At 43.5% G+C, this 25,328-nt stretch overlaps 1 protein-coding gene across 4 annotated transcripts in view; it reads right to left on the bottom strand.

Moving 5' to 3' along the window:
• The window catches only part of VLDLR (very low density lipoprotein receptor), a 36,091-nt gene extending 11,062 nt beyond the window's left edge, over positions 1-25,029 (bottom strand). For 2 of the 4 annotated variants that reach the window (XM_063080334.1, XM_063080337.1), the window contains exons 1-13: positions 24,834-25,021; positions 24,369-24,505; positions 12,688-12,807; positions 8,621-8,743; positions 7,097-7,219; positions 5,039-5,410; positions 4,816-4,938; positions 4,607-4,729; positions 4,052-4,171; positions 3,829-3,954; positions 3,160-3,331; positions 1,462-1,680; positions 448-566 (exon numbers count right to left, since the gene is read on the bottom strand). In XM_063080334.1, the coding sequence (XP_062936404.1) occupies positions 448-566; positions 1,462-1,680; positions 3,160-3,331; positions 3,829-3,954; positions 4,052-4,171; positions 4,607-4,729; positions 4,816-4,938; positions 5,039-5,410; positions 7,097-7,219; positions 8,621-8,743; positions 12,688-12,807; positions 24,369-24,450 (1,822 nt within the window). In that variant the 5' untranslated portion in view covers positions 24,451-24,505; positions 24,834-25,021. Of the gene's footprint in view, positions 1-447; positions 567-1,461; positions 1,681-3,159; positions 3,332-3,828; positions 3,955-4,051; positions 4,172-4,606; positions 4,730-4,815; positions 4,939-5,038; positions 5,411-7,096; positions 7,220-8,620; positions 8,744-12,687; positions 12,808-24,368; positions 24,635-24,833 lie in introns of those variants that run through there. The other 2 variants (XM_063080336.1, XM_063080335.1) reach the window with 2 other exon arrangements.
• Between the last annotated feature and the right edge of the window lie 299 nt (positions 25,030-25,328).

The raw sequence follows: 25,328 nt of genomic DNA, 5'->3' as shown, positions 1-25,328 counted from the left end.
GAATCTGTGCCCACTTTTGTTATTGGGGACTAAGATTCTTAAAGTAACTGACTTAAGAAATTTTACTCACATTATAGAAAGTATTGAGAGGAACTAGTATTTTGTTGTTCTCCCCTGATAAGCCAGAAGAAAACTGTTATAAGCCTGCAATTCAGGAAATCCTAAGGCGCCTGTGGCAGGAGTATTTAGGATGAGAGTCTCCAACACCCAAGTTCACTGAATTTGTGTCATATATCAGGCCCAAATGGACAACAAGCTAGTAATTACGGAACATGTAATTTGGCAAGTCCACCATTCCGCTTGCATTGTTCAGTTACTCATCCAAAATTCTTGCTATAGAAGGAGCCAGAAGAGACATTTGCAGTAATCCAGAATTAACCATGGAGTTAAGTTAAAATGCTATGAAGACAGATGAATTGTTGGTCTAGGAAAAAAGGAAATACATACCAAGTGTAATTCCATTAGGCCATTGGATGTCAACTGTCACCAGTGGGCGTCTATCAAATCCATTCATTCCTGCTTTCTCTATTTTAGCTGGTTCACCCCAGTCTGACCAGTAAACAAAGCTGGGAAGAGTTAAATTAGAAATAAGCCTCAGTGGTTTAGAAGGTATAAAGTTGTAGCTTAAAACAAAAGTTTAAAGATTGAACAGAAAACTCTAGGGATTGATTCTCTAGAGATAAATAGTAACACTTGAGGGGCTAAATTATGTTCTGGGTAAATAAAATTTAACACTAAGAATCTACAAGCTCATTATTAACTGTATTTATCTATATCAGTCTGACATTTAAATTTCAACTCAAAGTCACAAGATTATGTATTTTCTTTTTAAAAGGCCAATTCTTTCAGAGTTGTGAAAGATGAATATTCTTTAAGTTTTACAGGAAGGGCTGGTTGATTATGTTCTAATGAAGCTTCATGGAGGTCAGTTGTGGTTGCTACAGCCTTGGTCACTTGGTCAACTTCCTACACTGCCTTTCTATGTTACTTATCGGCAACCCCTCAGTTTCTAAAAGATCTTTTTATTTCAATTGGACTTTCAGACAACCTGCACTTTCAGATGAAAGCCTCAAAGCAATATGTTTACCAAAATCCCTGCAATTCATGCTAGTATTTAGGTTTGATCAACCAGTGCTAACTAAGCAAAGTGTTCAAAGAAAAATTTAAAAATCACTTGTGTAGAAGCTGGGTAGGTATAAAGGTGTGGATATAGATTTTGGTGTACATCAAATCAGAAATGTTTCAGTAATGTCAACCAGCAGTTGGCCACCGGGAGGACCTGTCACATATATAAGGCCATCCCCCAAGGTTGCTCAGCCGTGGCACCACTGACATCTTTAATCAGATAATTCTTTTCTGTGGAGGGCTGGTAAATCTTGGGATTTTAGTACCAATTCAGGTATGAGGGAAGCTACACAGATAGCATCCAAAAGGCTATGTGATGGAAAACAGAATACAAACCCAGACAACGGGTCCACAGCTATGGAGGCAGGCTCTCGCAAGTCTGAGTTAAACAGGAACTTCCTCTTGGTTCCGTCTAGGGTAGCTACTGAAATAGTCTTAGAAGCCGCATCAGTCCAGTAGATGGTCTTGTACACCCAATCAACAGCAATGGCTGCAGGATTATAGACATTGTCGATCATTTTAACATGTCTACCAACCTTGTCATCAATTGAGGCACTGAAACAGAATAGGCCACAAGAAATTTAAGAGTTTGACACCATTAGAACTTGGAGAATGGACTTTCTGCTTACGAAATGGTCAACACCTTTGTTCAGAAAGAACTCTAGTAACATCATAGCTCACCACTCAAATTACTTAACCATGCTGCTTAGTGATGCTAAATTAATAATACTGTAGGTTCTTAGTTGCTGATGTGTATTCTGTGTAGAACAACAAAACTCTAAGTGAAGCTACTTGTTTCAGTAACCATCGCCTGAGTTTCTATAGTTCCCATTCAGTAAAGGCTGCCACTACCATTTCTATTGGTAGTAACAACAAAAAGTTCTCAATTAACTGTGGAGAAAGGAGAGAAAATAAGTGAAATTAAGATGTCATCTGATACAGTCTTACAGCTGTAGCCATCTTTTACTTTATAGACAACTGATAGTCTCTGTGACATGAAATATCTATTTGGTGTTTGTCCCTGTTTTCTGGCATGCAACTCCTAAAATCCTCAGAAACTCCAACGTGATATCTTTTTGTATGCTAATGAGTTGACTGATGGCCAGCAGGCCCTAGGTAGCTTCAGGATGGGGGCTGGTCACTGGAAAAACCGAGGCAGAATTAGAGGATTGGGACTTTCAGCCCCATCCCCCAATCTCAAAGGAGGGGAGAGGAGCTGAAGGTTGAGTTAGTCACCAAAGGCCAATGATTTAGTCAATCATGCCTCTGTAATGAAGACTCCATAAAATCATAAAAGAACTGGGTTCAGAGAGCTTCCAGATAGCTGACCACGTAGAGGTTCCTGGAGGGTGGCGCCCTTGGGGAGGGCATGGAAGCTCTGCTCCTCTTTCTCCATACCTCGCCCTGTGCATCTCTTCATCTGTGCCCTTTGTAATATCTTTCATGATAAACTTTGTAATATATTTTATAATAAACTGGTAAATGTAAATATGCAAAAAAAATGTGTTTCCCTGAGTCCTGCGAGCTGCTCTAGCAAATTAATTGGACCTAAAGAAGGGGTCATGGGAACTCCTACTGGAAGCCAGACGTTCTGGAGGCCCAGATTTGTGACTGGTGTCTGAAGTGGGGGCAGTCTTAGGGAAGTGGGCCCTCAATCAATGGGGTCTGAGGCTACCTCCAGGCAGACAGGGTCAGAATTGAATTGCATTAGAGGACACTCAGCTTGTGACTGCTACAGAATTGATTGCTTGCTTGCTGGTGCAGAAAAACCCTCACACATTTGGTCACAGAAGTCACCTGTGCTGATTATGGTATGAGGGCAGAGGGAAAACAATTTGTGCTGCTTTTTTCCTCTCAGTTTCTAATTAGGAACTGATAGTAATTTAATAGTTAAAGAAGCAGTGTTAGATTTAATATTCCCAGGTAATTTGATGCTAGATTGGAGCTAGAGGCAAGAGAAACTCCTCCAAACCTTCCTACAGGCCATGTGACAATGACTCATGTCAAGACACCAAGAATGGAACTGGAAGTTACCTGAAGATGGCCTTTTGGCTGAGATCAGCCCAGAACAGTTTCTGAGCAGCAATGTCAGCATCGAGAGCCACAGTGTTTCTCAGCTGCTCAACTAGTTGGATATACTCTTTCCTCTCTAAGCCAATCCTCCTGATGTCTCTTCGATTAGTGAAGATGAGACTCGGTTCTTTGCCTGTAAGACAGGAGTCAAGTTACTTAGTTTTGCTGCAAGAAGGCAAGATCCTTCCTAAGTCACCCCCTTCCAACAGAGGAGCACTGAAAGTGTCAAGGTACTGCTGAACACCTCAGTGGTACCTGTCCTGGAATTCCTGCCCTGGGCCCTGAAATTGCTTCCCACTGTTAAGGAAGGCAGTCATGTAGTTACAGCATCTGACGATAGGGGCAGCAGATGAGTAAGTTACTTATTTGAATTGTACTCAAATTTCAGAAGCAGAAAGCAAGCAAACCTGGAGGTATTCATGGTATCATGTGCAAAAGAAATGACCAAGACAGCTAACTGGGGAAATAATCTGCTATATAACCTAGAATAGTGCACTGTGAGTTTAGTAGCATTGCTTTCAAGTACTATGTAATTTCATACTTAGTTTGACTATCGTAGTCACTGGCTGTACCTTTTATAAGCACTTACTCATAAAGGTACCAGAGCAACAACAGTCCGAGTCCATTTACCTACTGCCTTGCACACACCAGTGGCAAGATCCATTTGATAGCCACGACTACATTCACACTTGTAACCGCCTTTTAAGTTGATACAAATTTGACTGCAGATTCCTGGATTTTGGCATTCATCAATATCTAGGAGGGAAATTAGAATTAGTCTTGCTGTTCTTACACCTTACTAGATATATACTGTCCTTTTCCTATCACCTCCAGGTTCTCCTCTTTGACTCACCTCCACAGGTCTTCCTGTCTATCAGTTCAAACCCAGCTGCACAGTCACATTCGTAGCCTATTACTAGGTCTTTGCAGATATGGGAACATCCACCATTATTTACCAAGCATTCATTTACATCTGGAATAAAAATGTAGGAAAGCCACTTGACAACATGTTTTCAACTGATCTTTGTCTTATTCACATTTAAAATACAGGCTATTTGTGATAACTTACCTAGTTAGCCTGTCTAACCCATGATTTGCCTAAGACCTAATCATTTGTTTTATAGGTATGCATCTCAAGGTGCATTGCCAATATCCTTGGTAAGGTACCAGTTGGTTAAGTACTATGTAGTCAAGTTTCTCTATTGCTGATCAGTTATCTTTAAGGAGGTTAAACTTTGAGCTAGTTTGTTGCTGTCTGGGCTTTTAAGTCATAAAATTTTACTCTTAAGCATAACAATTGAATTTTAGTTCATTAGAAGTTTAACCAGGCACCATGCAGGGTCAAAGCAGCAGTATGCTGGATCGATTTAAACTTCCACCTCCGTCCTCAAGCAACCCTTTCACTTACGACATTCTTTCAGGGGCTCGTCACTCCAGTCCCTGCAGTCCTGCTCCTGGTTACATACTTTGTTGATATCTATGCATTCCCCACTTCTGCACTTGAATTTTCCAGGGCCCAAGCACTGATTGACTACAAAGAGAAACACAGAAGAGAAATTTCATTCATGGGTCTGATCAGAGCAATCCCCTGCCTAACCACCAAGAAGAGACCCTCACCATTTTTGCAGTTGACTTCGTCAGAGCCGTCGACACAGTCTCGGATCCCATTACACTGCCTGCTGCCGTGGATACAACTGCCATCCTCACATTCAAATTGGTCAGGTCGGCAGGTTCGAGAAGCTACAGAAGGAGGGAACACCCTGGAATGAAGCCAGCCATGTTGTCCCAGCTGCTACATGGAAGGGCACTGAATGTCCATGCTGATAAGAAAGCTACTTACGACAGTTGACCTCGTCACTGCCGTCCTTGCAGTCAGGGTCCCCATCACATCGCCACTTCTTGTGGATGCACTCGCCAGAGCCACACTGGATCTCGCTGGCTGGGCACTTGGTGTGTATCACTGGCTGGCGGCCACACTGCTCAAGGGACTCATCCGACTGGTCTGAACAGTCTGCATCATCGTCACATACCCAGCTGATGGGGATGCATGAGGAGGTGCTGCACTGGAACTCATGGGCACCGCAGGTCGGTGGGGCACAGTCGAGCTCGTCACTGCCATCATTACAGTCATCCTGGCCATTGCATACAAAGTTCTTGGAGATGCAGCGGCCACTGGAGCATGTGAATTCATCAGAGCTACACGTTATGTTGCCTAGTGAGAGAGAGGATGTCCCACTGAAAGTGCATCATGGTGGTCTTTTCAAGACTCTCGTCCCAAAATCTAATATAGTGATCTTTGACCACGAATCCTAGCTTACCTTAAAAGCTAAAGTGGAGTTATATCAAGAACAAGTTACTAGGATATTAGGAAACAGTCTCACCGTGTAAAAAATGCAGGCACACTACAAATAAGTTAAGAACAGAAATAAAGGACCAAGAAAATAGTTGAAGACTAGAAATTAATTTGAGATGAGAACCACAATTGACTCTTAAAGGGATGGTGATCAATAACTTAAAACTTTAACAAAGGATTTCATTTTGTAAAGAAGAGACTGATTTACTCCTAAATCAACAGACTGCTTGCCAGGGCAGATTGCATCACTAGCTGAGAATATCATGAATTACATACATAGGCAACATAATACAAAAAGTAGTAAGCCACTATCACCAAAAAGAAGTGAACCTTATACTACTGTACTTGGTTCCTTCTCTTTTGGTCCTTTAAATGAAGATCAGGAATAACAAGTCTTAAATACTTTCAATTTCTAAAGAGTCACTGCTAGGGCTATTATCATGATCTAGCAACCAGGAATGCTAATAATGATAAGCTAGTCATACTAGCCAGTTTTTACTTTGACTTAAATTCCTGCCAAACATATTAAGGTCACAATTTGGTGGTGATTAGAATGGAGACCACCACTCTCTTGGGAAGCAAAGTTGAGATTTATGAGGGAAACACTTGGCAGCTCCAGGGATTTCCAGTACATAAAGCTCAATTCTAGGATTGAACACTAAGACTCATTGGACTAGGTGCAGTGGTATTGACCTCAGGAGGTGACTTCTACACAAGCTTGTTCATGTCTCAACTGTGAGTGCCCTGAGCTCCCTTGTATACTGCTGTATCAGGAATAGTATCCTTGTCAGATTTGGGAGCTGTGGGTTTTAAAGGCCCTATAAAAACAGCGGTAGCTTGAAAGAGCATTCCAAGCAATGTTTGTTCAACCTACAGATTTTCCCAGGGCCTCACCTTTAACATGTAGCATTTTATTATAGGTTTTCCAAGAATAGAAACATGAAAGAATAGGAAACAGAGTGAGCTTTCAGAGACAGGAACTATAACAGGTGACAAAGGTACCACCAATTGGGTAGACTTTTCTTTGGGTATCTATGAGCAACATGTTAATTCAGATTTCTGTTGACTTTTGAAAACTTTTAGTTACAATAGAATCTAGTTTGCAAGCTAAGAAATGCATGTGTGATACTCAAGTAATTTGTTCCAATAAGCCAGTCTAGCTGAGACCTATGAATGTGTTTGCCAGCCCTAATCACCTTCTAGTTTTACTGAGCCAAAGTGAGGAAGGCCCATGAATTACTATCACAACAGACAAAAGCCCACATGATGTTGCTTTACTGAGCTAACTCTAAATATAAGTGCCTTGACTGACTTACCTTCTTATTTCTATTTGCCTAAAAGAAACACCAAGCAATGGTCAATTACCACGTGAACATCCTTCAGAGTGTTAGGCAGTTATGAAGGAGAAGTGATCAAGCAGACAGTGAAGTTACTGAAAAGCGAGTCAATAGAATCGCATCTTCACGCTTAAGTCAGCTTCCCCTGCCCACCCCTCTTTGAGGGAAAGGGTCTTTGGGTTACGCCACTCAACACTGATCTTCTTACCACAGTTTTCTTCATCTTCTCCACTGTCACAATCATTTTCACCATCACATCTCCAGGACACTGGGATGCACTGAGTAGAGTGGGCGCCACAGCTGATTTCATTTATGCGGCATGTTCTCATATCTGTTGATGATATACAATCTCAAAAGAGCCTCAAAACTGATCAGTGCAAAGCTGCTGCTCCTGCGCTGCCTGGCAGCGGGGACACCTGTAACTAAGCAACGTGGCATGCTGGTAAAGGGAGTCCTTCACCAGCTCCATTCCTTAAGAAGCCATGCCAACCTTTGCTACCTGGCAGTGCTCCTGAGAGCCTTGACCGTGTCACTCCTTCAAGGTTCCATGGCGTACTCAGTTCTGGCTTTTGTTTTACTTGGCATGGTGAAATTTATTGGCTGGCCTGCTCCTAGACTATTATTTATCTGTTAGATATCAATTGGACACACCCACATATTGTCACCTAATCCCAACTTCATTAAAGGCCATGTGGTTTGCCACCTATGAAATCTTCCATTGCCTAGATTCCTCTATAGGCCTTGCTCACAACCTCCTCTACATTTACATCTTGCAAAGCAGAGACATGCCCTAAATCTCGACTTTACAGGTCATCTGCCACTAAAACTTGGGGCTGAATCTTTATAGAACCTGCCTTTAACTCACAGGTGTTTAACTCACCTGCCTTGACCAATATTATAATTACTCCCCTCACTTTTTGCCTAGAAAATTGAAAGTAACACCCTTATCTTCCTTTATGCTTGATTTTCTTTTATAATCATATTCCAGACCTAAACTTTGTTGGTGTTAGTCCTCCTCTTTTAGTGTTTCAGCAGGCCTCTACTGCTTCAAAATGAATTCCAAGACTTCCTTCACCTTGCCATTCAAATGATTCCAATTTATGTGACCCCAAACCATCACCCTCTATGATCTCATAGACTTTTTTTCTGAATATTGGCCTAAGGACACAGATAAACATTTGCATACCTATAAAGTTTCTCTTATTTAAGAACAAGATGCCTGTAAGATCCATGCTTTAGAAAATGTAGTTCACATGTTTGCTAAAAATCACTATATCACCCTATTGCTAATGACCTTCCCCCTTCAGTAATAGCTTTTTTCATAATATGAGAATCCATGCATCTAAAAGCTTATAATTAGCCCATGGGAAACCCTCTGATCTTGACTTAGCTTCCAGGACCAGAGTACCATCTGCTCAGAGTCATTATCACCAAACATTTGAAATCTGTGCACCTAGTCAAGGAGTTCTTAATCAAACCTGTTGGCTGTAGTCTTAAGTATTCATAGTGAAGCTACCCAAGAGAATGTCAGTCTTGTTAGACCATGGAGAACATTCTTTAAAGGAAAATGATCAGCTGTTAAGAACGTGACTAACCTTGGAGTCAACTGGCCTAAACTTTAAGGCAGGCAGAAGGAAACAAATACCGAGTATGCAGTAGATTAAGCAATGCTTAGAACTATGAGACACAGAATGGCTTGGAGAAGCTCCAGTGCAAAGCGCATGGCACTCACGGCACTGTTCTGGGCTTTCGTCAGAACCATCTTCACAGTCAGGATCGCCATCACACTGCCATCGGTTGGGGACACACTGGCCATTGTTGCACACGAAGTCAGACTCAGCACACGTCTTCCTTACTGCACAGGTTGATTTATAGGGTTAAAGTTACGTCACTTACTGGAGAGCCCTATCATCTCATCAGGGCTAAAACTTCTTTTTGGTATGTTTTCCAGAACATTCAACTGCCAACATCTGGGGGAATTGCTTTTCAAAAATCTTTCTTTTTTTCAGAGAAGGAAGGTGCTCATTTGGGAGACTTGGAGGATACTGAAGTCATGGCAAGACAAAGGCTGCTCATTGTCTTATGACCCAGGGATACCTTCTAATTAACTTCTTGCTTGTTTTATAATGTTGAGATTAAGTAATACTTTCATTCTTTTCATGCATTTCTTCTAAGTCACTCAAGTACTTCATAAGTTTAACAGCCAAATGTTCTATCCTGTGACTGGATGACAGCAGAACTGCTTGTTATGGACTCAATGTTTGTGTCTCCCCCAAATTCATATGTTGAAATCCTCACCCCCAAAGTGATGGTATTAGGAGGTGGGGTCTTCGGGAGGTAATTAGGTCATGAGGGTGGAGACTTCGTGAATGGGATTCACACCCTTATAAAAGAAACAAGAGGGTTTGCTTTCTTTCTGTTTTCCATCATGTGAGGATGCAATGAGAAGACAGCTAGGAAGAGAGCCCTCACCAGTCATCAGATTTTGCTAGCACCTTGACCTTGAACTTTCCAGCCTCTGTAATGTGACAAATAAGGTTCTGTTTAAGTCACCCAGTCTATGGTATTTTTGTTACAGAAGTCCGAACTAAGACACTATTCTTGGGCATCTCTTAACAACACAGGCATTTAGTGTAGAGATAGAAGGCCAAGGCCCAGGACTGAACACTGTGACCCCTATTTGTCTCCTGAAGCAAAGGAATTCAGCCAGTAGGAAAGGGAGAAAACTTAAAAGCAAGTATAACAAGAGAGGTCATATTTAGAATTCAAGGGAAAGGAGATTTTAGTCCTTCCAGCCACGGGTTAGAAGCAGTCAGTATGGATATTAGCACTGGCAGCTTTAATGACTTTCAGTGTAAAAATAGCCTAAAGTAACATATCAATTCTACTACTAATTCTTTCTAGGGCAGGCCTGGTCCCCTATACTTAGGGTCACACCATGCAATTTGTTGTCTGAATTGGGACAGTCTCTCTAGAAAGGGTACACTGTTAATTATACCAGGAAGATAAGCATAAACCAGGACTGTCCTAAGCAAACCAGGCAGCTTGGTCATCTTACTCCTGAAGGAGTCACAGAGTAGGAAGAGTCTCGGTAATGTAGCCAACAGGACACCCTAGGCTTGTTCTTCTCAAGACTATTTTCTTCCTTGCCTGTGTGCCAATACTTTCTACCTGAATTTCCGTTTTCAAACATTCCTCTTAAACAAGTATTCTGTGATCGGCTAAAAGTCCACAACTTGCTGAAAATTTGAAAGAGACTGCTTCAAGTCAGGGGTGTACGCTAGATAGAACTCTGAGTTGAGGGCTTACCCTTGGGCCACTCTAGTTCTGCCTTAGATACTGCAAAGAGGGTAGACAGTGATTACAGTCCATCTCTAGAACTCAAGATGGGTTGACGAATTATGATGATCCCCAAAGAGTTATTCATCTCCTTAAATTACATAGCCAAGGAAACAAAAAAGGCCATGTTAGCTCTTAGATTCACACCTGTTTCTAAAATCACTGAAATACTCAAACCCCAGTGTTAATGGATAAGGCGCTATCCAAGGTCCATGTTCTCCTGAGCATGGAGGAAGAGGCCAGAGGGTCAACAAGGTTAGAATATCAACCAGTGATATTCTTTGGAGATTGCAAAAGAGGGGGTAGGGAAATGTTTGTAAAGAGACCGCATGATTTTAACAAGTAGAAAATGTCATGAGGATTTGAAAGATTGGCTATATAATAAAGTGTTTGAGCAAAAGACAAATAGGGACAGACAAATTGCTATAGAATTCATCTCTCTGCATTCTAAGCATAGACTGGGAAGATGAAGAAAGGATATTTGAACTGGACAGTGAGAGATGGATAGAAATTTAGATGTGTCACAGAGGAAGAGAATTAGCAGTTATATGCTTAGGGTATCTAAGTTACTGATTAATCAGCTCAGCCTAACACTTTATAAAAGAATGAGTTAATGAGACCAATAGAAGCACATGGCTTATGGAATCTAAGCTCAAGTTGACTAAAAATGCTAGTTGACATGCTTGAAAGAAAGAGCCCTGCCAAAAATTGCAACCAAGTTCTGCATCAAGAGGTTAAACAGGAAAAATAGGAGGTGGCTTCAGAAATTTTAAATAATTATGTAGATTTTGCTTTCATAAAGGAACATCTCAATATAAGCATTCAGAGTTTTCCTGAGTAATGCTTCCGTTTTCTTTCTCTACCCATTCACACCTGAGAGGCAAAGACAAATTCTGGCCAAGAATAGATTTAATTTTTCCCATCTCAAGTGATCCCTATTAGATATAAATCTACTTCTTTCCCTCTTCTAAACTGTCCTACCATGTGGCTAGTAGGGGGTATTTATGCAGAGATTATTTTAAGAAAAGCCAGAGATTACCCCTAAAATGACCCAAGTTAGTTTCTACTCAGTCAGATGGTTAAAAAAAAAAAAAAAAAAGATGTCAACACATAAAGTGAATAATTATTTTTTAAGAAAAAGCAATGGATTTTGCCAAATACACAGTTTAGAATAGAGGAAGAATTGCTACTTACACCAAGAGTACAGTAAACAAGACTGAGAATCTTCTAGTGAAATATTTAGTGAGAGAACCATATTACCTAGGTAACCCCAAAATAGCATGGAACTCAATGCCTTGTGGAGTAGATTAAAATCTCAGTGTTAAAATGCAAATGATGGAGAAGTGTTGCATGGGAGAACTATTCTTGGGTCCTGAGGCTAGAGATAAGTTTCTTCCCTGAGACTATAGAATGGACTTTCCATGCTCCCAACAGAGCTATTGATCTGCATATTGGCACAAAAACACCCGTGGTGTTACCCAGAGAGATCAAGCATAGGGCAGTATCTGCCACGTTGTTTACTCTGTAACATTTTAGTAATGATGCATGAAGAAGTAGGTAAGGGAATAACAAGACGGCAGTTGATGAAACCTGCATTTAGCTTCTACTTTTCTTCTGCATTTCCGTTTTGTCTAATGGACATTTTTACATAACCTCTTTTAAAAGGTAAATGACAGTGTTAGCACCAATATTCACACACAACATTATTTCGGGATTTTTACAACACAGAACAAAGAGGTCATAAAGCAAACTTCAGCATGTATTCAAGGGTTCTGGCTTGACATGATCGCAGACAAAGGCATTTCTCATGATGATCTTTTGACAGATGCTGATCAATGGGTATGATGTATATCCCCATTCTCTTGGGGTGAGAATGTCTTCCGCCCTGCCCTGCCTAATGCTTTAGAATTAGCAACAATTGTAGGCAGAAAATTCAAAAAGAATCCTTATCTGATCTTTGATCTGTGCTGGCTTGTAGTTTCTATGCCAGGGGTGAATTAACACCCTGAAACTTTAGGGGATTTCATAGTGTTCAGGGCTTGTTTTCCCTTCTGTGATCAAAGCCACTGGAGAAAAATAAATAAATTTAAAAAATGGCACTTCTAGGCAATTTTCTGTCTGCCTCTATTTCAGGTCCTTCCCCCTTCCCCCAGCTTCCTATACCACATCGTTTGCCTAATCTAAGATAAATCAGGTCCTGTCGTTTGAAAGGAACTCCACTTTATCTTCAACATTCCATATTCAAGTTGATAACCCCATGTCAAACATTCAATTCTATTCTTCTAGACCAGGAAGTACAGATTCCTCAGACTCCGATTCAAAGCAATTCTTCGAAGTAGATTTTACTTTCAGAATCTCAGTAGAAACTATTTGTAGAAACTAAGATAACATCATCACATTTCAATAGAATGCATAAGTCCAAGTGAGGTGGCAAGTGAGACTATCAGACTCTTCACTCACCACAGTTCTTTTCGTCACTGCCATCAGCACAGTCTTCGTCCCCGTCACACTTCCACAGCAGCGTAATACATCGGCCATTCGTGCACTGGAATTGGGAGGGTTCACACTTGGCTTTTTTCCCTAAAAAAGAGGGAACACTTAGCAAAGCAAGGATAGAAGGGTGGTAGGATAGAGGGGCAAGTTACCCAAAACCCATGGATAGGGATCTTCTCAGAAGGATAGCTGCAGACTCAGCAGGCTTTAACATTCTAGCGGCCACAGTTGGATGGGTCTTGGGAACATGACTGGCAGTAACTGAGTTCTTAGCTGGGCACACGCGAAGACTAAACACTAGATTTCTCAGCCTCTCCTGTCTTGAGGCATAGCCATAGTACTAAGTTTTGGCTAATGAAATGTAAACAGAAATGGTATATACAACTTCTAGGAAATATCCTTACAAGAATAGGAGATCTATTTTCCTTCCCTTTATTCCCTTCTGGTTCCTGAAAATTGGGCATGGTTGCTGGAATAGTGATCTTGGACCAATAGAGGCAGACCAAAATAGAAGGAACCCAGGTTGCTTTAAGACCACAAAGGGCATCACATCTGCTCTGGACTCATTTCTCTCATTTGTTTAAGCCACTTGTGTGGCTATAACCATGCACCCGAATCCTAATCCTTTAATGGCATTTCTTGTCTACATCCTTACTGTTATTCACGAATGATGCTCCTATTACAAGCAAAGTAAGAGAGATTTAAAAGAAGCAGCAAGAAAAGGGTTTAATACATAGTTCCTCATCTTAGAAATTGAAGTCTAACTGGAAGAACACACATTTACAAAACAGCTCCAAGATAAGATAAAAGCATCAAAAGATTATAGACACTGTACTTAGAAAGGGAGATCACTTCTAATTTAGTGATGAAAGAAAATGGAAAGTGAGGTAGAGCCACAGAACCAGGGTGTATTTCTCTGAACCTCGGCTTTCCTATGCTCAGTGTACGGATATTTAATTCACATAATGGTATGAACTCATAGATAGGGCACTTAGTTATTTTCCTGAAAAAAGACAGCTAACATTCAGGTGTTTCCTGTCGCTAGCAGTTCTGTCCTTCTGGAGGGTGTGATTTCTTTGAGATAAAAGGCACAGATTTGGTCACTTAAAGCAAACATACTGTAAATATTCAAGAAAACCAGTGGAATCACATAGTTCACGCAGATTACTTATGGAGGGAGGGATTCCAAGCAAAAAGTCTTCCGATTTCCTGCCACCTTTAAGCATCTGCAGCTGTGGCATGCTGGCACAGGAGCAGATGCTACAGAGACAAGCACAGACTGGAACTCTTGTGTTATGCGCACAATACTCAGGTTGGTCTCCCTGGTATCAGCCTCTCCCTGAAGATGATATGCTGGGAGCATCTATGCTTTGTGTCTAATTCCCAGGGAGATTAAAAATTGGTCCAAGTCAAAATTACCATATGGATGTGGTTACCTTCTTGGATACTAAATATAATGCTTTTAAAACTACATCTACCATTCTGCTCCCAAGAGTCTAATGAAGTTAGGACCGAGATACAAAGCAGTATACTTTAATGGCACTTCCTACCTACATTTCATAATATTTATTCATTTTATTGGATGTAAGATATTAGGTATTTAGAAGGGAGAACAAGAAAAGGGTGGAGGTTGTTGTCAGGAAGTGTCACTTGTTCAAGTATGAGGTCCCTGGCTGCTTCCTCCCCTCTCCTCCCACTGCCACTGTGTTCTCAAGATAGTTTCAATATTCTCAGTGCTGGGGTACATGTTCCAGGGGCTATTTGCTATAGTTCTATGTCATCACTACCTTTGAGGGCTGTGGGAATGGTAAGCATCTACTGTGAGTACTTTATTTGAAAAAGAAGAAAAAGAACAATTTGTAACCAGAGAGCATAGGTGTAAATATACTTGGAAAGAATAATCAGGTTGCAGTGAGGATACAGTGAGGACTGAAAGGCTCTGAATTTTTTAAGGGTTTCAGTTATCTTTTTACTGTTAAGTCAAAATGAGACAAAAACATTGACGTTGACATCTACATAGTCAAAACAGCAACCATATAATCAGACTTGTATAGGGATTTAAAAAGTAGAAGTCAAATGGTGGTTTCCACTCCAGGGTAAGATACATGGAAGAAGAAGACTTCCTTAAAAATGAGTTTTGGGGCCGGCCTGTGGCGCACTCGGGAGAGTGCAGCGCTTGGGAGTGCAGCGGCGCTCCCACCGCGGGTTCGGATCCTATACAGGAATGGCCCGTGCGCTCACTGGCTGAGCGCGGTGAGGGCGACACCGCGCCAAGGGTTGTGATCCCCTTACCGGTCACGAAAAGACAAAAAAAAAAAAAAAAAAAAAATTGTTAAAAATGAGTTTTGAAGTTACAGATTTTACAGACACTTAAGTGGACCTAGGATTAAATATGGGCACACAATATCCTAAGGCTGATATTTAGTATACTATCACCTTAAAAAGGGTCTCTGAATTTAGTTGTATATACAAGCTGTCAACAGTAATAAACTATATTAAAATATAAGCAACTCTGCCCCAAGAGTTTACACTGAGTAGGCTCAGGACAGACATAAGTATGTTTTCAGTATTCATTCCAATATCCTAAGACAAAAAGGTATTTAATTTCTACCTTTTTTATTCCAGATATTTCCACTTCACCCAAACTTCTGCCTGATTGTCATAAAGCTGTGTTTTATCCTCACACACAAGACAATCTATTAGGAAGGAGGAACAACTGGCATTAGTAGTAGAGTATGTTACTAAAACATCTCTGCTTGTTTAAAAGAAGAGCGAGATCAGAACAGGGGTGGGAAGGCTCGCTGGTTTTATAAAGGACCCTTTAAAGAGAGGTGAATAAAGACCTTAAGCTTTAGGGCTATGCCTCTTAGTTTCCTAGTTTCCTAAGTACTTTGTTTTGAGACATTGCTACTGGGCAGAAAGTGTTCCCTAGTTCTGTTTAATTCTCTGCTTCACGCAGAGCGGGAGAGCTCAGACACTAAATTGAATGCTAAGACCTCAACCATTGGACTGAACACTATAAGTATTCTGTTTAAGTTTCAAAAAGATCCTACCTTTCCACCTCTGGTGCTGAACTGGGACTGCTGTTGTACAGAGCTCCAGGGGAATCAAAAGCACCAAATGAGTTAAGAAGCTTTTGGTTTCCAAAGCTTTGGGGATTACAGGATTGTGGACTGTAGACTATTTCCATCCATGAAAGTTAAGTCTCAAGTTCAATATTATACTTTTATAAAGGGAACAGGTTGAGCATGAAATCAGCTACACCTGAGGTTCTTTTAATTCTTAGGCCAACGACACCTCCAAAAATAATCTTGGAGGTAGAAGCATTAGGCACGCTATATCATACCAGGGTCTGCCTGCTCAGAAAGGTAAAAAGTTGGAGTAAACTGCAATTTTATCAGGTTCCTCAAAGCCATAGGGTTTCACAGGAATGCTTTATGGCCAAAGTGGTGGCTGAAGTGAGAGGAAAGGCCAAGACAGCAGGGGCCCTTTGTGTTCCACCTCTGTTTCCACCAAGAAGACTTTTTTTTTTGAATGTTAAATATTTGTGTAAGAATTTGAAGGGGGATCTATTGCTCTATGAAATTAATCTGCCTAGGTTTCCTTCTAGCTCTAATACTAAGAATGAATACTTCTGCCCCTTTGGGTCAGGGCATTGGAAGTCACTTATACCTACTCACTTTCATGGCTATTTAAATTCGTAATGAATGAATTCCCCAAAATGTCAAAGAATTACTTGCTTTTACTTATATAGATTGAATCAGACTACACAAACTTACTCCAAGGCACCCATGTCCCAGGAGCCTTGATTACCTAAATAGTTAACGTTGCTACCCAGACATGTTGGCAGTTCACTGGCTCCAAGAAACTTAGGGTTTTTAATGCATATAGAAGTCAGCCTGCTGTTGTCTAATTGTCCCTGCAAGGGTTAACATGGAAGAACAATATGTAAGCTTCAGTAAAAAACTGCATAGTCCTTATAGTAAATATTATGCCTACAGCACGGGCTACAAATTTCCCTGAGAGCTCTAAGCAGCACCTTGGTAGGAGCGCTCCAACATGCATGCTTAGAATATAGAGACATCTCTGAGTATCAGGCTCAGAATATACTTCAGCCTGCACAGAGGAGCTTCTGCTGCCACAGTGCTGGGTGCCGGGGCTACCAGGGCCAAGCATTCACTTCTTCAATGCCCTTCCTCCTTGCTTGAGCATATGAGTGTTATCTTCTGCTGAAATTTCTTCAGTCCATCTGTTTTGGCACTTCTGGGGCCATCAAGGGCATTTATTTTTAGTCTAGTTCACTACTACTGCTTGCCACTTTAATGCCAATCTTACTATTCATAGGCTGAATCTCCTTTTAGGACAAGCAGATTTCTGAGTCAGCAAAGAAGTCTTCCTACAGGAAAGAAATTTCATAAGAGGAAAGTATCACAACAGAGGTGGTAAGGAAGAAGGTCTGAGCTGTCAGGCACAAAGGTTACATTCTAGCTTTAAAGTCAGCTGCTGAAGCCATGTATGAACCAGTTTAGAGGCAACTAAAATCTGCTAAATATTTAGGTTGGGCAACTAAAATTTGTTAAATTTTTAGATTTACTCCTGATTCACTGAAATAAGTGGATTTTACAGTTCAATTATCAGTTTTTTCATTTACATCGGATTGAGATGATCTTAAGAATCATGGATAAATGCTTTTTGTTGTTGGCAAGCACTGCCCTAAGACTGTCTCTCAACTTTTTAAATTCTCAGTCCTACATGGTCACACTTTTATTCCCTTTTACAGATCAGAAAACCTGTTTGGAGAAGTGGAGTCCAGTAACTTACCCAAGATCATGCTGGGCAGAGCTAGGATTTGAATTCAGGCACTCCGGCTCCAGATACTGTGCTGCTGAGCATGCAAATAAACTAGAGCACCTTACTCAGGACTATGTCCTTCTAGAATATTCTGTTGACTTGGAATTTAGGTAGTAGAGCCAGCTCTGATGAACCCAGAATTAGGTAGTTTCACTTGTGAAGAGGAATTCACATACACAGCCTTGTTGAGATAGAGCCCTCCTTCCCTTCCCCATTTAAGTTTTAAAAAAGTGCTGCTAGAATTTCCTCAGCGAGTCTTTTCCAAGAAGGACTACAGCTCTTGGTTTTCTTGTCTGGGGGGACCCTCTACCTGCTATATCCTGGAAGTTACTAGCCTCTGTGGGTGGTAAACTAACTCAGCGGTTCTCAAGATCTAGTTGCATTAGGCTACCCTGGAAAACTTGTTGGAACACAGAATGCTGGGCTCTGGCCCCAGAGATTGTGACTCAGTAGATGTAGGGTAGGGCCCAAGCTTGTATTTCTAATGAATTCATGTTGATACTGCTGGTCTCAGACCATACTTTGAGAAGAACCATTGCACTCAGGTTAAGAAGCTACAGATTCTACCCATTTATCAAGGTGGCTATTTCATTTTCAGGTTTGTAATATGTACTACTAAATCCCATAAGCCCTCACGTCCATCACTGGATGGACATAGGAGATAAATCCAGTCTTTGACCACAGACACGATGCTTACAACCTGAGTAAAGCCCTTGAGCCTATTATGTAAGAAAAAATTATTTCGATGCCTTAACAAGCATGCATAGTAAATAGGTTCTTCTAAAAATCTATCTTCTCCTCCCCATGTGCCCTATCTTTAATTGGCCCCATCACTTACTCCAAATCAGTAGTCCAGAAATGGGCCCAGATTCTTCTCCCCTGACACCTGGCCATGTCCCAAGCCCTCATCTCTCATTGGATCTAAATTTAAGTCTTCTGTTCCTTTGCCTCCAAGCTGCCACACTCTCCATCCAAATCAGGATAGTGATTCGAGCAACCTGGAAAGCCCAGACGTACCAAGGATGGGATTATTTCCTGGCTTCCCATTGTCTCTAGGATTGAGACTAAGTTCCCTCCCAATTTCTCCAGACTTTTCCCTGTTGGTCACCACTCACCATCTTCTCAGGCTATACTGGCTGAGCTAACAGCTCCAAGAGGCCTCACTGGCACCTGATGCCCTTGGCCTCCTTCGTGGTCACTTTGTCTCGGTGTGGCCATGTTTCCACTCTTCACTTTCCCAGATGGCACCTCTTGAATGAGGCCCTCCATGCCTTTTTTGGCAGAACTAGATGTGTTTGGGCTGCTTTGTCATAGTCCTCTGTGCCTGTCACACAGCCGTCACACACTGAGATGCACTTACCTACCCATTTCCACTTTTAGACACTGAGATCCCCCGAAGGCAAGGCCTGGGAATTATCTTTGTAACTCAGGACCTGGTGCCTTACATCCAAAGATTTTGTAGGCACTATTTAGTAGTAAATGCATTAGTCAACTACTTAGTTCACCAATAAAGCTGGTCTGAACAAAGACATTTGTCAAAACATTCCTCCAAGCTTTTCTGAACTTGAAACCAAGTATGACCAGTTGTTTTACTAGCTAGAATACTCTGGAAGACTCTAGGTTATAAAGGCTCCTGTTCCATATGCCTGTGAGGGTACTTGGTACTTTTACCTCCTCTTTGTGGCACTTTACCATTTAAAAACAGTGCACGCTCACACACTCACTTGTCTGTCAGCTTGAGTGCCTCGGGGTGGGTGTGTTGGTCTCATTTCCAGTGAGAAGTGAGGTTCCAACACATGGAGAAAGTTAGCAGCAGTAAGGTTAGAAGTTTGATATATCAGACCTAGATTTTAGTTCTGATATGTTTGAATGCTCTTAGCAATGCTGGCAGCTTTCCATTGTTGCTTGAGTCCTATCACCTTTGTAAGATCATCTGCAGAGATGGAAAAGTTTCTGGCTTTGTTGTATTAAAGTCTAAGTTCTTGGTGATTTTAGGGAAACATCATAAGCTATAACTCAGGTAGCATGTGGGAACTCCAGCAATCTTCAGCTGCTATCTGCCTCTTTTATGATCAAGTCTTAAACTCTGGATCTGCTCACTCCTGTCCAGAGCTTCTATTCCTGGCTGTCTTTGGATCACTGATATCCTGATTTGACACCTCCGCTAGACTAAATGCCATGAAGTAAGGAACCAACTCTGTGGTCCCTGTGGCCCCCTTGCCTACTGCCATATGGCAGGTGCTCAGTAGATTTACATCAAGTAGTTTCAAGCAGATGTACAAAGAAGACTAACATCAATTTACAACTTACTTAGCGAACCTACAGATCAGGTAATAACCTGGATTTTTAGGAAGGCTTTCTTTAGAAAACTAAAGATGAGAGGCAGTCTATAAAATAGGAACCTTATTTACTCACAGTATTTGAAGAAAATATTTAAGTTATAACATGTGAACTAATTGCAAATGCTGTCCAGCATCAAGGATTTATCATATCCCTTGTTTGGCAAATTGCAAGTCCCCTACCCTACCCTCACTGCCAACACCGTGTCTAGACACATAGAGACGACTAGCCAGTAGGATCAACCCAGATGCCCCAAGTTGGTGGCAAGACCAGCCTCTCTAGCCAGTGGTCCCATCTTATAGTTTCTCTTCCCAAAGTTATCTCTTAAATATAAAGCCATGCATGCTCCCTCCCCTACACATACAGCATCTCTAAGAAACAAAGTAGGGGAAGGATTTCTAGGCAAACATTAAGGCAGTTCTAGTAGAATCTTTATACTTGTTCTCACAGCACCTAGCAGGCACTCACTTGCTTAATTGAGAGCCTCAAAATAACTATCAGGCCCAGTCTTTCGTAGGAGACCTCACATGAAAGGAGAAGTGTTTTAAGTTTAAGGAATCACCTGCCATCTTTCTTAGTTTCCACAGTGCGGTTAGGGTGTCTAACAATGTAATATTAACAGTACTTAGAGGTTTTTTTGCAAGCCAACAGAAATGCTTAGCAAGGAGACACTGATTCAGATTGAAAAACAGAGTACGATTGAGATTATTTTCACTTATAAAGTGAGATTCTCCAAGAGCTAAGTCATACTCTGCCTCTAAGTCCTCAGAAAAACTATCAGTTCTCATATTTCATAGCCAAAACTCTTTAGCTGGGGGACAAAAAAAACAGTCCTTGGACCACTTACTTCTGCTCAACCAATACATCTCACCCATAACCTCAGCAGAAGGTATTTTTGGACTGTTCGCCTTGAAAGTAGCCTGTCATGCTGTGGCCTAAGACTCTTTGGAGATTAATTTAAATTAGAAAGGAGAATACTAAGCATGTCTGAATCTATCAATTCACCATGAAGAGGGCAGCTACAGCCCATCAGAAATAGTTCTCCTAAGGCAGGTACATTTATGATAAGCACCACTATATACCTTATCATAACCCTTCAATCTATTTAATTTCTTATAGGCTAGTATGTGAAGGTGGCTTTCCAAAGGAAGGTCATTGTCCAAAGTGAAGTTAATCATGACTTGAAATCATGTAAGTAATTGCCTCATCTTGATTGCTATTCCCTCTGCTGAAAAGAACTTTATTCCCATTCTGTGAGAAATAAAAAATGGTCTAGATATTTAAAATGAATTATCTATATTGCTGTGCTGTGCACCAAGTCTTCCAGTTTTGGGATGAAAACCTGAAGATATATGGCTGGGTACTATCTGTTCCCTTGGTCTTATGGCCATGTTCTACTCAAGGAGTTCTTGTTAAGTCTTAATCAGTTTGATATCCCTCCTGGAAGAAGGAGCTTATAACTACTTTTCACCTTTTCCAGAATTGTAACAAAACTACTCAAGTGAAGTGAAGTTTATAGTTATTCAATTTTAGAAAAGGCAGAAACACTTCAATCAGGTCTTCACTTCTTTTGAGCATGGAGGCTGTCAACTTTGCTAGCAATACTTAGTGCTTAAATATGCAGTTTGTTGTAATGAAGTCTTAATATTTGGCAGCTTAACTGAACTTGACTCTTATACATCCTTTAGGTATCTGGGGACTCAAGCAATAAAATCAAAGAATCAAAATGACACAGGACAGACTCTATAGGCAAATCCACATGAAGTGGGCAAGAGGGGTGATTCAGGGAACAAAGCTGCTGCAGACTTCAAGAAGCTGTCATTGCCCATGAGGGCTTGGCTGGTGACCCTACTTTAAAGAGTCCCTGCTCACATGCTCGTTCTTTGACTTAGATGAGCAATACTGTCATCATCATAGCTTCTCTTGGTGCTACCTGGATGAGCCAGATGTATTTTCCCCTTGCCCTTCAGTTCCCGCCTTCTGGTCTATTAGTATTGCCAGTTACACCAACACACTCCCCACAATAAGAAAAGTTTCTTTCTTTTCATTTGCTAGTTGATAGCCATATCTGAAAAGCTCTCACCAAACCTTAGTTCTTCTAGACTCTGGCCTTAAAGATTATATGGTATCCCAGTCTTAATCTTGACTGAAAATATCGTAGAACCCCAAGGTATTTTGCAATCAGGTATAGTAACTTCTCTTGTTAGCCCTATTTAAGTTCCTGCCAGAGTCTCAGTGCACACCTGCTCTGTCCTAGAGTATTTTGGACCAGCACCATAAGGGTAGTAGTGGAAAGAAGAGGATAAGTGTAAAAAGACTAAAGCCAGAAAGTCGGCCCACATGCCCTGGGACTTTGAACTTAAGATAGGAGCCAGTTTGGGTTGGCTTAGGGTCAATACATGCTCCAGCTAAACCCACATTTTCTCCAGTTCAGAAAGGATCTGCCTCCCTTCCTTTGAAGAATTTAGGTTTGCATGAGCTTCTGTTTTCCAGGTTCATAGCATGTCATATATTTCACATGTGACAAAGACCTGCCTAATACAAGGTGAATGTATGGCTTAGAGTAACTCATTTCAACAGTTTAGGTGCATTCCTAGCATTCTAGGAAGTTAGCATAGGATAAAGCTAACTTCTAATGGAAAGTTATTACATCCTAAATTTCAAGAATATGAAGAAACAAAATGAAGCAAAGAAATGAAACAAAAGAAAGCAAAAATGAATCTTTTCTAATTCCTCCCTGGATCATTAGCAGTAGTTTCTGGTATACCCTGGTGTTTTGAAATGTTACAAAAAGTATGGGCATGGCACTATTCTGAGAAATCGTTTAATAAGTTAGTAGTATTCACCCATTAATGATTAATGTTGGCATCTGAAAACTCCTGTAAGCAGGACTTTTCTAGGTTCTTAGGTTTGTTACACATCTTCACTACCTGCTCGCCTTTTTCAGAGTCCGGGGAGGGGAAAGCATTTGAGAGCGCAGCCCGTTGGAGCCTGTTGGATCTTTCACTTTCCCTTAAAGATAACACTTCACAGGCTGCTAAATGACGAGTCCGCGGAGCCATGTGACCAGCCTAAACGTGATCGGACAGCCGACCAATCGCGGAGGGCAGAAAAGCCCGTCCCAGCTTCACACGCCCCTGACAGTAGGAACCAAAGGGCAGGGGGCATTCGAAAACTTCAAACCCTAAGTCTTGCCCGAGAGGCTGCTTGACCGCACACTAAAGTTCGCTCTCACTCGGGAGACACGTGACTGCAGGCAGGCGGGCCTCCTAAGTCACCAGGCGACAGGAGCGAGGGACTCCTCTGCAATGAGTTCTCAAGGCTGGGGTAGCTTTCTGTCCCAGTTCCCTAGAGCTGGCAAGCGAGCCCCTTGGCGTTGTTTTAAGATCACTGCAGTGACCCACCAAGATTCTGACCGAACCCTCCTAGAAGGGATTTCTGTCGCCTGCCCAGGAAAGTTGTGAGGCCCCAAGTGGGAGGGGCAGGGCTCCCAGGCCCAGTGCGGCGGACCCTGGGGACTCGACAGTTGTCACCCCCGTCCTTTCCAACAAGCCACACACCACACTACACAGCCACACATCAGCTCTCGCGCTACTCCTCTGATCTATTGTCTAGAATAAAGGCTAATTACAGTCACTGGATTAGGACTCGATTCCTCTCGAGGAAACGTCACCGGGAACGAGGATCAGCAAACTAACCTGATTAAGTCTTCGTTCCACTCCCCTCCCCCGTTCAGCTACGAGGGGACCCACGAGATTTCCAAATGCGGCCCCGAGGGGATGGAAAGGGAGGCGAGAAGCACCCGGGGTGGGGGGGATCCTATTTAAAGCCACCCTCCTCCTCTAACCCGCACGCCGGAGAGGCGGCCCGACGCCCGGGGAGTCGCCGTCCGGGTGCTCGGGCTGCGCACTTCTCCCGGCCCCGCGGAGCCCCCCGGCTGCGGCCCACGGAACGTGCGGCTGCTCACGGCCGCGGGAGGACTCCTGGCCCCGGCCGGCCCCGGGCGCCCACCTGCCCCAGCGTCCGCGCCCACCCTCCCCGAAGTCCGAGGGGCGCGTCTCGGCCTCTGCCTCCTTCCTAACACTCCGCCTGGCAGAGGAGCCACAACCATTGTTCGGTGGCTCCGAAGCCCACATTTCCCAGCCCCTGTCAAGGGGGTGAAAAACGAGGCAAAGCAGCGGCTCTGGGAGAGGGGGCGGAAGGGAAGGAGACTAGTTCAGGCGGGGCTTTAGGACGCCTTAAACCTACTGTCCCCCGAGCCCGGCTCCTGGAGCCGCGGCGCTGACAGCCAGCACAGAGGCGCCACCAGGGTGCGGAGGGAAAGAAGGCGCGGAGAGCGGAGAGGCGCCTCCTAGGAGGGGGGTGGGCAAAAGGAGACCCGCGCCCCGGGCTGCCCGCGTCCCCCAGGCGCCCCGGCTGGGTCCCGGCCGCCCGCGGAGGGGCGCGTCCTCACTCACCGGTTCCGGTGGCGCCGCTCTCCGGGGGCGCCCAGCATAGCGCCAGCAGCAGCCAGAGCGCCCAGCGCGCGGACGTGCCCATGGTGCCCGCCTAGATGGTGCCGCCGCCGCCCGCTCCGCACAACAAGTTACCAGCCCTTCCGAAAGGAGGAAGGAGATGGGGGCGGGGAGGGGGAAGGGGAGGCGGAGGGGGCAGGAGTTCGAAGGGGGGAAAGGGAGCGGGAAGAAGAGGGCACCCCCTCCCCTACAGTAACTTGCACAATCTCCTCCCCACCAGCCCACCCACCCACCCGCCCACCTCCCCGGGCTGCAGCAGCCGTGCAAGCCGAGCCTGCGGGCAGAAAATAATGCAGGCGCTGCAGAGGAGGGGAGGGGAGGGTACGAGAGAGGAGGGGGGAGAGGGGGTGGGGAGCCGAGAGCAGAGGAGAAGGCAGAAGCGAGCGGAGCCGGCCGCGGAGCACCCACCCTGGCGGCGGCTGGAGCGCCGGGTGAGGAGCCGGGAGGGGGCAGGAGGGGGAGTGGTCAGCGGGGGGCGGGCGGGGGGCGCGGCGCGGCGGCCCCCCGTTCCCCTCCGAACGCTCCTCTTACACGCGCCGGGGTGTGCGTGCGTGAGTGGCAGTGTCCGCCGCCACCGATACTGCTCCGGGGGCCCGGTTGCTCCGCGCGTCTGCCTGGGGCTCACGGGGGCCCGGGGCGGCCGCTGGTTGGCTCGCGCACCGCCCTCGCCTCCAATCCCCGGTGCCGGTCCTAATTTCCTGATCCAGGGAACCTGCCGCCGCAGCTGCCGTGCGCTCCCTACAGTCCCGACTGTCCCCTCCCGGCAGCCACCAACAGTAAATGCAGCAGTGGCACTTAGCGCTGATGCAACTACTGCTGCTCTTGCCACCGCCTCCCCACTAACGGTGCTTGCAGCTGGGGGGGACTTGCAGCTTCCAGGGCCAACAAGCATCTCTCCACCAC

Source organism: Cynocephalus volans, chromosome 16, assembly GCF_027409185.1.
Source record: "Cynocephalus volans isolate mCynVol1 chromosome 16, mCynVol1.pri, whole genome shotgun sequence".
Taxonomy (NCBI): Eukaryota; Metazoa; Chordata; class Mammalia; order Dermoptera; family Cynocephalidae; genus Cynocephalus; species Cynocephalus volans.
Note: the sequence above shows the minus strand (reverse complement) of the source record. Positions and strands in the feature narration are given on the sequence as shown.